The sequence below is a fragment of the Cnephaeus nilssonii genome (genome assembly GCF_951640355.1).
Source record: "Cnephaeus nilssonii genome assembly, chromosome: 9".
Taxonomy (NCBI): Eukaryota; Metazoa; Chordata; class Mammalia; order Chiroptera; family Vespertilionidae; genus Cnephaeus; species Cnephaeus nilssonii.
The window spans coordinates 49113979-49127647 of NC_137080.1; the positions used below are offsets into that span (position 1 = coordinate 49113979).

Below are 13669 nucleotides of genomic sequence, written 5' to 3' on the forward strand. Positions count from 1 at the left end.
CCACCTAACAGAAAAGAGGTCAGTGTCTCTGGCTAAATAGTGAGGTATTGCATGTTTTAAAAATTATTGCGACACAGTGGTTGAAAATTGCAGTACTATGGTAATAGTGCTAGCTAATTTTTTTTATTTAATAGCTTTCTTCATTTTTAACATATGTTTTTTTTTTTTGCTTGCTAAATAACATTCAGGAAAAGTATTAAAAGAACTATCTTATGAAGTGAAAACCTCTACTAAGCCATAGGTTTTCCAGGTGTGTACCCATGTCTTGGTCATTAGGGCATTTTACTTTCTTTATGGCTAACTAGTTCTTGCCACTCTGCCCTCGACCAACAAAGCCAACGTTCCAAATATCATAAATGTTTAAACAAAAATATTTCTCTTTGAAATTTATACAACAAAGGCATGTGTTCACATTTACATTTTATATTATTTGAGGAACAACTCAATGTGCAATATTCCACAGAGTATCTAATGTAGCCTTTATAATAACAATGCAGCAAATTGAAATAAATTGCAAAAATTGGCTGTCAAACTGCCTAGTTGTGATCACAGTTAAATATGCCCTGTATATATTGTTTCTAGGATCAAAGGGAACGTACCTACTCGACAGTAAAAACCAAGTCCACTTCAGCCTCCATTAACAACCTGAAGCCAGGAACAGTGTATGTTTTCCAGATTCGGGCTTTTACTGCCGCTGGGTATGGAAACTACAGTCCCAGACTTGATGTGGCTACGCTAGAGGAAGCTACAGGTAAAATGTTTGAAGGTAATTACCACCTTGATTTGGATTCTTACACTCTATGTTTTTTAAACGCTTGCATTTTTTTTTTAACTATTGGGGATGATGATTTGGTTTAAGGTAATTTTTACTTTAAATATGTCTGTAAATATATGTACTTTGTAAAGGTTATTCAGGATAATACTTTTAAATGTGCAGTTTTGTTTTGCAATGTTAGAAACAGGGGATTTCAAATAGTTTCTTTAATACATACTGAGCTTATTTGAAAAAGATGAAGTTAGGAACAGAGGCAGGACTTGTTCAATAAACAGGGTGATTGTGTAGACCCCAAAAGGAATTTACTCTAGTTGTATCAGTCAAAGCCGCTTCTTTTTAGAAACCCAAGCGAAGCCAGGATGCACACCAGGGTGGGCCAGAGAAAGATGATATGTAAGAATCTATTACCAAAGGGCAAGTAATTTTACGTTACTTGCCCTTTGGTAATAATTTCAAAAATTGAGCTCAGGAAATTCTTAGAACATGCATTTATGTTTATTTTTATCACTTTTTTTGTGTGTGAAATATTTGAAGCATACTAAAGAATATACTTAACGTATATATGAAATAGTACGTATTTTTAAATGTATATCTCTGTATCTACCACTCAGCTTAAAAATAAAATGTTACCAATATCTTGTATCCACTTTATCATTTTGCTTATCTTTATAATGCAACATAAGAACACAACAATCCATGTGTCTATAGTGTATCACAAAGAAGCAGAAGTATCTTAGATGGTGTCCTAGTTTATCATCAGAGTGCAAGTTCAGAACAGCTTGAGTACCACTGCTGGTTGTTCTGCAGCTAGCTGAGGTCTCAGAGTGTACTTTCGTATTCTGAAATGTTTTTATTTCTCCTGATGTCGCTGCTCAGGCAATGGTTCACCAGCTGCTACCTCATCACCAGCTTGCCAATCTAGCATTCCCACAAAATTCTAAACAAAAATGATAATATATATATATATATATATATATATATATATATATGATTTTCTTTCCTCAATTTTAATAAAATGTTTTTAAAATAAATTAATAAAATTTTGATCAAAGAATTATTTTGACTTCAGAAAAATATTTTCATACATCTTTTAAAGGTAGACTAAATATCCTTTATATTACCTAATAATTGTTAAATTTGCTAACAGTATTTTTCAAAATTTTTTATATTTTTATTTTTTAATATGATTTTATTTATTTTAGAGAGAGAAGGAGGCAGAGGGAGAGATAGAAACATCGATGAGAGAGAAACATCAACATTGATTGGCTGCCTTCAGCATGCCCTCTGTTGGGGAGAGAGCCCACAACCCGGACATGTGCCCTGATCAGGAACGGAACCCGTGACCTCGCAGTGCATGGGTGGACATTCAACCACTGAACAACACTGGCTGGGAAAATTGTTTATATTTTTAAACTAAGCAGTAACTCTCAGAACCTCACATAATAAAACATTGAAATAAATTTGAAATATAAATTATGTTTTTATAATTGTAGATATTTACTGTTATAAAATTAATGCCATTATTCTTTATTATTTTTTAAATGGAGTATGTAAATTTAAAAATGAGAATAAGTTCAACGGCCCCAAAAACATTAAAGGATTTTAAGTAGAGAATTTAACATTTAAACATCCAAAAACATTAAAGAATTTTTAAGTTGAGATTTCAACATTTAAACATTTGCATGGTCTTGTGTTAAATGCATTCTCATAGTCTTCAACTTAGATTGACCTCATGATATTTGTGATTTCTAGTGTAATAAGACACTTCAAATAATGTTTCCATATTCTAATAAATAATTTAAACTTAAAAACATCAATTACCTCACATTTACCTGCACATTTTTATCAGTTACACCATTAGGTTTGAAAAATTGCGAAGTATTTTTATCATATGTTTGAATATATTTTCAAGATGGTTTTTAAAATATTTTCCAAATAGGTTTGAGAACCTTATAAACTACTGTGAGTTGTGTGCTGAGACTTGTACATATTATTTTCATTATATAAAAATGAAGCAAATAAGACTCAGAGAGATTAAGATGAAGTAGTGGAACCTGAATGATTACATGAAATAAATCTTAAAAATCGATGTTTACATTAGAAAGGATTTGGTGATTTTTAGCATAAGAATATTCTCTTTCCCTGGTATAGTTGATGAAAGAGTGATCACATCTCCTTTTCTTACTATTGTCTTGCTAGTGCTTGACACATAGAAAGCACTCAATGAATGAACAAATAAATAACTAAAAGTCATCAATTTAGAACAGATTATCAGTATCAATCGGTGTGAGTAGACATATTCCTGGTTTTGCATTTCAGCTCTGCCATGTCCAGATGTGGGACTTTGGATGAGTTGTTTCTCTGTACCCTGGTTGCTACAATAGCCACCACCCAACTCAGAGGGCATTCTGAGGATTCAATAAATTAATGTACACAAAGTGCCAAGTTCAGTGCCCAGCACCCAGGCAGTCTTGAGTGTCAGCTTATATTGTTGTACACACCATTTCAAGCTTTTTGGTCTCAGGAATTAAGATTTTTATTATTTGTACTAGAGGTCCTGTGCACAAATTTGTGCATGGGTGGGATCTGGCCAACCTGCCCCGATTGGGACCTATCAGGCCGGCTGGGGCCACGGGCAGTTGGCCAGCCAGCCCTGCCCCCAGTAGAACTCCCGGTTGAACTCCAGTCAAACTCCCGGTCCAGAGGGCAATTTGCATATAAGCCTTTATTATATAGGACTAGAGGCCCAGTGCATGAAATTTGTGCACTGGGGGGGGGTGGGGGGGACTCCCCTTAGCCCAGCCTGCACCATCTCCAATCCGGGACCCCCTCGGGGAATGTCCGACTGCCGGTTTAGGCCTGATCCCTGTGGGCCTAAACCGGCAGTTGGACATCCCTTTCGCAATTTAGGACTGCTAATTCCTAACTGCTCACCTGCCTGCCTGCTTGATCACCCCTAACCACACTGTCTGCTGGCCTGGTCACCCCTAACTGCTCTCCCTTGCCTGTCTGGTCGCCACTAAGTGCTCTCCCCTGCCGTCCTGGTCACCCCTACCTGCTCTCCCCTGCTGGCCTGGTCATCCCTAACTGCTCTCCCCCGCCGGCCTGATTCCCCTAACTGCTCTCTCCTGCTGGCTTGATCACTCCTAACTGCTCTCCCCTGCCAACCTGATCGCCCCTAACCACCTCTGTCTCAGCCCCTGGTACCGTGGCTTTGTCCAGAAGGATGTCTGGAAGATGTCCAGTCTAATTAGCATATGACCCTTTTATTAGTATAGATTATATCTATCGATATTCACCACATCAGAAATTATAACTGAAATATTTTTTCAACACACATTTCATTACCCATCAGGGTGATGATGTCATTCCATGTCATATAACTTCTGGAAAACTCTGTGCATTTGTGAGCATATATGAGTAAAAAAAAGTCAAATTAACACGGCCTGTGTGCCTCAGTGGTTTACCTTTGTCCCATGCACCAAGAGGTCACTAGTTTGATTCCCAGGCAGGCCACATGCCCAGATTGCCAGCTCAATCCCCAGTAGGGGCCGTGCAGGTGGTAGCTGATCCATGTTTCTCTCTCACTGGTGTTTCTATCTCTCTCTTTCCCTTCCTCTCTCTAAAAATCAATAAAAACATATTTTTAAAAAGTCAAATTACATTGTATTATATGAAAATAATTTTGGCCTTCAACATTCCTGGAGAGCTCTTGAGGAATCCTCAAGGCTTCCCAGACCATTCTTTGAGAAATAATGATTTAGCACAAGCTACTGTGCTGAGAATTAGAGATGTACAGACACAATGACGTAGTTGATACTTTCAATTTAAAGTTTAGTGAAAGACAGACTTGTACACAAATTCTAGCCACGCCGTTAAGTGCTGATAGAGTGCATGGCCCAATGCTGTTAGTGTCAGCAAACGGCGACTCACTGTGCTAGGAAGAACAGCAGGGAAGATGCCACTGAAGAGAAGTCACTTGAGCACTGTTTGAAAAGAGAGGTTAAACAGACTATTTCATTGCACATATGTCCTAAAAGCCCCTTCTAATGCAAAGTCAACTCTACTGTTTTTATCATTTTTAAACCATGTTGTGTTGATTATGGCACCTATAACTTAGTTTTAAATTTTATTACCCATGAAATAGTTGAAAATATTAACCATGGATGTTGACTATGGAAAGATTAAAGTGTGACTCTGGCTAGATATAAAAACATATAAAGGAATATTCACAAGTTCTATTTCATCATGCACCTGAGTTCAGTTTTCTCATTGGAGTTATGTTCCTGAAGCTAAGGGCAGAACGGAACCTAAGAGAACCAAAGGATTAGACCCATGGGACACATAGATTGAATAGAAACACTTTGTATACATATGTGTATAATTTTCCTTCTTCATGAACAGACTACTCCATCCTTTTTTCTCTCTTACCACATATAAAAAGACAGATGAAAACAACCAAACCAACCAAACAAAAAAAACTTGAAATCATCTTTTTGTTGTTGTTGAGCTGTCATTCAAAAATAAAGCTTAAAAGTTGTTTCCTCCCCTCAACCCCTGCCTCATTTAGTTCCCTTGGGGATAAATCAGCAGGTACTGAATTGGCAAGTGTGTATAATACCTTTGTTCAGAAATTATTATACCAGAGCTATTTATATGGTTTTTCAGGGTAAAAGCTATCTATTGTTAGCATAGGTATACAAAATTAACAGATGAGTTGTCAAAAGGAGGAAGACATAGATAAACTAAAGGAAGGCCAATCAAAAACAAAAACAAACACACACACAAAAAAAACTTTATGCTGCCTATTGTGGCTGGACATACTCTGCCTACATATAATTTACTGCTCTGGACACCCAGTCCCTTGCCACTGGCAAGGAGGAGTAATGTTTGCCATCCTGCCATAAATTAAAGATTACTGCCATTGATTGTTTCAGAAACAAACAAACTACATTAGTTGGACATTATATGTTATATGATATTTGAAACTGAATCATTGAGTGGAATATACATTTTTATTGTTTTATATTTCTTTGATTACTTTATGAAGGCTATACTGGCATTGAAATTATAATACTCTGAGGGAAATATGACAATTGCAAATTGCGATATAAGTAAAACTCCACTAATTTGGAAAAATGGACGTGGGAAGGCCATGTGACTTGCTGAAGAATTGGAATCAAAGGCTGCTTTAAAGGACATGTAAACATATACCGTTCCCAGAGAGACCCTCCGAAAGGCCAGCAGGGCTTGCCCTAATGAGCATAGAAGAGTCACCCAGCATCATGCAGAAAGTGTCTACCATTAGATAGTGCTGAAATCTTTTTTAAAGTACTTGCAGAAAGTTTGCTCTTTCATACATAGCTAACCTCCTTTATAATCTTAAACTCTCATATGTGTGCATTGCATGCTTTTTCAAATTAATACAAGTAAACCTGCTCTTCTTCATTCTGGTGAATTGTCAAGTCATGATGACTGTAATCACATGATGATTTTTTATTTTATATTGATGACATGAAAGATAAAGCACTTAAGAAACTTTGAAAAAATACACAGAATATGTATTTTGCTTCTTTTTTTATATTCCAGAAAAACAGACCTCCAAGGATCACATACCTTGCTGAGGAAAAATAGGGATTTAATCGCAATTGTAGACCAAAGATCTCTATCTCTGATTCATAACTAAGTTTCCAATCACTAAGCAGGAGATAGGCATTCAATGATGTATTTTATAGGTTTCTTTTATAGCTGAGGAACATAAAATAGATGAAGTACTGTCCTTACCACTTCTTTAAAATGCAAAAATAACATTTAAACTTACACTGATCGAAAATTATGCATTTATTTAAAGTTCGAGGTGAATTTGATAGCATCGCTATCTCCTGTTGATAAGATTTTGTTTAACCTCTCGAGTTCTTGCCTGGTATTGAGTGTTGCTGAGGCCATTTGCTCTCTTTGCAGCCACAGCCGTCTCCAGTGAGCAGAATCCCGTCATTATCATCGCTGTGGTCGCCGTTGCAGGGACTATCATCCTGGTGTTCATGGTCTTTGGCTTCATCATTGGAAGAAGGTAGAACACACATTTCTTCTCATATCTGAGATAAAGCTTTTGATTTTTCAGAATTAGGTCCCCCATTGCTTATTATTTAGTACATTAGAATAGTAAATGCAAACACTCTTTGTCTGATATGAAACATTAAAGGGCACTAAGTTTTCATTCTCCCAAGATCAAAATAAACTTTGAACTTAATCATCACCTCTAGTTTAAAGGGATGAGTATTGTCATTTCTATTGGGAAAAATTATTCTTCTAGTTAATGTTTGTGGAAACCATTTAAAATCGGTTGTTGTAGTTGTTTTCCAGGAAAAAAAAATGTAGAAGCAAATATTTACTCATTTATAAATCTAAATCTATAAATATGTTCCTTCTACATTGTCTCACACAAATACTTTATATTCTGTGCCTTTTTTTAATCATATGAATTGCTATGTTATTATTATGTTTATAACTATAGACAGGAAGTTTTTGTATTTTGTTTACATATCTAACTAGCATGTTGTAAAATAAATAAAATATTTTACTGAATTTTAAAAATATAAAGGAAGATAATTGATTGTGTTTGTTACAATTTTTTTTTTCAGGCACTGTGGATATAGCAAAGCTGACCAAGAAGGGGATGAAGAGCTTTACTTTCATTGTAAGTGTTTGGTTTTTCTTTACTTTTATATATTGCAGTTAATACAGAAACCTGGTTGTTAATATTGGCATGAAAAAATTCCTAACGCATCACCCTTGAAATTATATAATGAGCTCAAAGTACTGCTTTAAAGCATTTGACAATATATTTAGAATCAAAGCCATATCATGTGAATTAAAAAAAATAAAATGTATTCTGATATGTAATCTCATAAGAAATTTTAATATAACTGCAGGATATATTAAGCTGCCTTTATGTCACAATTTTTCCTTTTCAAATGTTTCCTACTATTTTAATAATAATCCATTAAATGTTGCATGGCCCACATTCTAGCTAAGGAATTCTTTTCAAACCAGAAGGCTTTACCACCTAATGAGTTATGCTACCTTGAAAGGCTAAGGAACCATTTTCTCTTCAGCTACTATACATTGTCTATCACTGATAGATATTTTTACCAGACATTAAACATATAGTAATAGGATTTAATCCTCCAATGTTTTCCTGTAGATTTGGATTACCGAGTTCTTAAAAATTCATTTTAGAAATCATATTTGGAATAGAGGTTAGGTAACCAAGGAAAATAGATATCCATCTGCATTACTTTTATTCTTGTTCATTATGGATGACAAGTAAAAAATGAGAGCCATGTGAGTAAATATTAGGGCTCCATGCATCCAAAGTAAAAATCTAACAATCAAATGATTTTAGTTCTGATAATCCTTGAAATTATTAAGAACAATTTTACTTATTATTTTTCTTAGTAGCAATCATCTTTACTAGAATTTTTTTATGGATAGATAAATTTCCTAAATGGCAAAAGAATTATATCTATTATTGTATTGTTTATCAATTTATTTTGTTAATATCTAAGAAGGTATTGCCATGCACCCATTCTAAAATAACAAGATTATATAAGCATCTATGGAGAATATGTGTTATTTAAAGACACAAATTTTGAGTTTCTTTAATGTGTTTTTATTTGTTGAACCAGCACGGTGACTCTAGCTTTCAAAATAGAAGTGGCTTTAGATAATACATATCTAAATTGGTGATGAAACTCATTAGATTTCCAGGCAGGAAGGGTGTTTGGGATACTACAAATTAAAGTAAAAGGTGTGACCAGAGGTGGCTGCATTAAGAAGCCTAAGCCCCAGGGCCCCTCGCTTTCACAGACCCCGGTTTAGGACCTGGTAAAGCCCTAGCCATCCTGCGTGTATAATCTCTTTTTACTTAAAGAGGGTATCATAATTGTAGAAGCCTCATAAAACTTAACTCTCCCCCTGATTATAGCTGAATACATGTGATCCCACCACCTCCCCCTCTGGGGTTATTTGATGTGCTCCTGATGTTTTGGAGCTTCCCCATTGCTAATCCGGCCGTGATTTTCCTGGGCGAAAGCAGCCTCAGGCGATGAGAGTGCCATAGGCAGTTTTTAGTGAGAGGATGTACAGAAAAAATGGAGGTTACTTTTTTCTCTCTCGTGACATAAGAGAATAATTTTAACACTTCCGCAGATAGGAAAAAGAGGTTCCAATCTTGAATGCCTAAATTTTTATATCTAGTTTAAAATGTATATAGGAGAGTAACTTAAGACCATAGTTCCTGCCGTCCCTGATTCTGCCCATATGTGAATAATTTGGTGGTAGAATCATTTAATATTGCTTTAATCAGCATGTCACCTTTGTTTCTGTTATTGAGTATTTCTGAGACATCTCAAAATTACCAAATATGTCTTAGTTTTAGCTTGCAGGTTAATGCAGAAAGTAAGTTGAAATATGGCTCATGTAAAACTTATATAGCCTTATGCTTAATTGTCATCACTCAGTTTTATATTTTAATGCCATTTGCTTTTTTTACATTTGACATTCAGTTTGTAATTAGAAAAAATAGGGCGGCATGTTTTACTTGCTAACGTAGACAAGATAAGCTTGATAAATATACAGTTTTCATCTCCAGAGCAAAAATATCTATGTTGGTTTTAAGATATTTAACACTCATGAGAAATGAAAATGAGCGACTAAAACACCGAAAAGCTCACCGCCTTAATGAGATAAGCCACAGACCAGAATATTCAGAAATTATATCAATGTATTTTATTTTAAAAATCAATTTCTAAATGAATAATGAAGCAAAGTGCACTTAACTATCCTATTCTGGTTAATCCCTGTTATTTTTGAATCACCCTTTTAACAAGGATATCTTTCCTTATCATTTGACAAGAAACAGACATTTTATTTGATTTCATGACTGTGTCTAAGTACAGCAGCATGGTCACCAGCTATTGGCCACGAGGTGTCCTTTTATTCCTTTAGTATACAAACAATTTCCTTAGGTGCTAAGGCACCAGATTGAATTTCTACGGAAATATGAAAGCAACCATTTAACTAGCTTTTAGAGCACAGAATGTAATAGAATGTCCAGCCGTTTATATCAGGCACACTCCACTCTCCATGGCCCAAGTACTACATTTAAAGATATAAACACAATGGAGGAGTTCAGTGAAGCAATTCCAATTTACATTTTGTTTCCTCCTACCATTTCTTCCAACAATGTCTTTGAATCCAAGCTGGGCAGTATTTCATGTTTTTATGCCAAAATCGCTGTGGCCTGTCAAAATGTTTTATGACAGCTTGAATAAAGAACCATCAGAGACCCCGTTTGAGATGCAGAAGGTTACCTCCATTCTAGCTCCCTTATCGCAAAACAAAACAAAACAAAAGCTATGAAAGAAAGAGAATGAAAAGGGAGAAGATGGCTCATTCTCCATCTGCCTGCCAATCTAGGAGGTTAACCTATTGTTTTCTTCCCTTCTCTCTTTTTCTCTTCCCCCCTCTTCCCTGTACTCCTTCTTCTCTCTTTTCTCTTTCTATCCCCTCTCTCTGTTCTTCTTGTGTTTTTTGTTTTTTTTTTTTCATGTTCAGCTTTAGTAACAAATGAGCATCTGTCAGTTTTATAAACTGGAACAGTAATTGTTTAAGACAATCAATTTTGGATAAACAATCAACTACAGCAGAATAAATCAAGATTTTTAAATCCCATTTTCCTTCATACATTCTGCTTCCTTTTGTTTGTTACGTGTTTATTTTTAAAAGATAATTTTAATTTAATGTGATGACATAAGCACAGTTAGGCTGCAGTGTAATACATAAAGAAATATATTGTTCTCCAAATAACTGAGATTTAATGAAAAGATTGTTCAGTGGCTTTGTTAAAAACAATAAAGTTTTTTTGAGGATATAGTGTAATTCTTTTCATTGCATTAATATAACCAAATATATGCCTATCTTATCTTTGTCTTTAACCATATGACTGACTTGGAATACATTATTGTAACTGAATTTGATTTAAAGTTAACATAGCATTATCTGTTACCTGCATGCTTCCGGGTACATTTTAAGAAGATTTTAACTTTTGCAACTTTTATGATTCTATGCTGTTTGAATCTTGACTACTTTTTCTGAGGCATATTGGCTGCCTCCTTCCAGAGCCTTATAAATGAAAGTTCATATAAACCATTCTTCTTTCAAACTGTGTCATACATGGTGAGCAGATCCCAGGAATATTGTAAATTTTCTAACTTTACTCTGGACTCTGTACATTCTGGCCCCTATTGCCCTGTAAGGTAAAAATGAAACTGTGTTTTTAGTAGATTTCTCTCTGAGTCTGTGATAGTGGCCCTCACTTCTTGTATTAATTTTATGTACATGTCAACAGTGGTTGGTCTTTTAAAAAAAATAAACCAAAAGAATAAGTGAGATGTCTAAATGTTTTTAATATTGCTGTCAGTGTAGTAGGCTACCTGTATATGAAATGTCTTCTTTTCCCAGTGTGTGTGTTTGATTGATTGACTGACTGATAGATTTACAAATGTGTTTCCAAGTCCATTACTAACCTCAGTATGGCTTGAACTGTGCCATGATAGCAGTGAATTTAATTAAACCTCCAGTCTGATAAGTCATGACAGAGAATTTTGGTGATGTATTTTGTTGATTTATCGGAAAAGCAATTCAGTTAGTAACCCATGAGCTGGATCTTATGTAACCTATAGAAGCTTGCAGATAATACCTATACGCCCGCAGACTGAAGTAGTCTGTTAAAACCGCTGTGAATCAGGTGATGTGGAAGCAAGTTCCCTGTTCCAAGGAGCACTCTGCATAATGAAATTCCTGGGCTGACTGCACAATAAGTGCTTTGCTTCATCACAGTCATGCTTTCTTACATCATTACAGTTAAATTTCCAGGCACCAAAACCTACATTGACCCTGAAACCTATGAGGACCCAAATAGAGCTGTCCATCAATTCGCCAAGGAGCTAGATGCCTCCTGTATTAAAATTGAGCGTGTGATTGGTGCAGGTAAGGCTGTTGTAGCTTCCTTATTCAGCTCTTCCATTTAGCCAAGATCGAAAGTCATACATCATAATGACAGGCAAATAATTATACCTCAAGTATAGAGCTTTTGCATTTACCTCAACTGTTGGAAGCAATGAGGCTGTACTTGTTTGTGAAATCTGAAGAGAGAAAAAAGTGAAAAAGAAGCATGTGACACAGAGAATCTGTGCATTTTTGCCTTCTGTTTGGTTTTTTAAGATACTGTTCTTGTGTAAGCTATCTTTTAAGCTTGGCCTGTACTTAAGAAATAACAGTATTATAAAAAATTAGCATGTTTCTGAATTTTGCTGGAATATATTTCCTCTTACTTGATTTACCATCTTCTTGCTAAGCTTTCATTTTTATTTCTTTTTCTTGTATTTGTAAGGTATTCAGTAGCTTTTGTACTATTTAATTTCACGTCGAAAATTAATATGCATGAATTATTGAAAAGGAATATTAGTTTCTATGTGTTCAATGTATTTTAATAATAATGTTACATTTTCAGTCCAAGTCCATTTCATGTAGTAGTCATGGGGCATACGAATTCAACACTCTTAAATCTTGAAGAACTATTTGCCCCTTAAACCATAAAAGAGGTAGCAGTGTTTAGGATTTGCTGATGTTCCCTTTAGTAGGCAGTGTGCGTTAGATAGCAAATTTTAATTCTAAATTTTGTTTCTGAAAGAGTTTTTGTTAATTCATTTTAAAAATAGTAGCTTGTGTAACAGACTTTAGAAAAGCTTAAAAGTACTTTTAATGGATTATTTGCATTTACTTTGAGAGAGGAAATACTTCTGCAATTAAAACACATCTGCCTGTTCTGTTGCTTCAGGAGAATTTGGAGAAGTGTGCAGTGGACGTTTGAAACTTCCAGGGAAAAGAGATGTTGCTGTGGCCATAAAAACCCTGAAAGTCGGGTACACGGAAAAACAAAGGAGGGACTTCCTGTGCGAAGCAAGCATCATGGGGCAGTTTGACCACCCAAATGTTGTCCATTTGGAGGGGGTTGTTACAAGAGGTAGATATTGATCATACCTTTCATTTACCAAGTGGGCTGTCCGAAATTAGTGTCATTTCACACAGAGTAAAAAAATCAAAGTATGAACATATTGCACATTCTAAATGAATGTTTTTCTTGGCATGTGCTGACTAAACAATTCTTCTTTTGTGTCAGCACCTCAGGAAAAAAATCAAATGACTGCAGGATTAGAATAAAAAAAATATCTGATAGCTAAAGCAACTGAGATTTTCTTTTCCCCCTTAGCTCAAAAACCATAGAAGCGGTACAGTTTAGTCTTCATACTTTACATAAAGTGACATTTTCCCTGAGTTTTGTTCACAAAGCAGGAGTCAGAAGAACACACTGATTTTTATTGTTTAATTTTTTGAATCGTGACCATGTTCTAGACATTTAAGGACTCTTTGACCTTAGCAGTAGTACTGGAAACTTTCGAAACTCTCACACATTCCGTCTTTCAAAAAACACCGTGTGTTTTATCTCGGATGAGAAGGAGAATAACCTTGAAGTTGAGGTTGCATTTTTCTGAAGCAACCCTTTTGTTTTCTTATGTATGTATGTTTTTAATTTTAGGGAAACCTGTCATGATTGTAATAGAATTCATGGAAAATGGATCTCTAGATGCATTTCTCAGGGTAAGTAGCAAAATTATTCCCCCATTTTAAACATATTGCATACATGCTACCAAAATAATGTCCTGAAGTTTGTGTGTGTGTGTGTGTGTGTGTGTGTGTGTGTGTATGTGTGTGTGTGTGTGTTGTTGTTTTTTTTTTTCAGCGAAAATTATAAACAAGTTAGAAAGTTGT

At 35.2% G+C, this 13669-nt stretch overlaps 1 protein-coding gene across 5 annotated transcripts in view; it reads left to right on the forward strand.

Annotated features, from left to right (window-relative positions):
* The window catches only part of EPHA7 (EPH receptor A7), a 170887-nt gene that overhangs the window by 139931 nt on the left and 17287 nt on the right, over positions 1-13669 (forward strand). For 2 of the 5 annotated variants that reach the window (XM_079781423.1, XM_079781426.1), the window contains 6 exons: positions 583-766; positions 6737-6845; positions 7417-7472; positions 11702-11827; positions 12678-12863; positions 13437-13498. In XM_079781423.1, the coding sequence (XP_079637549.1) occupies positions 583-766; positions 6737-6845; positions 7417-7472; positions 11702-11827; positions 12678-12863; positions 13437-13498 (723 nt within the window). The remainder of the gene's footprint in view (positions 1-582; positions 767-6736; positions 6846-7416; positions 7473-11701; positions 11828-12677; positions 12864-13436; positions 13499-13669) is intronic. The other 3 variants (XM_079781424.1, XM_079781425.1, XM_079781427.1) reach the window with 3 other exon arrangements.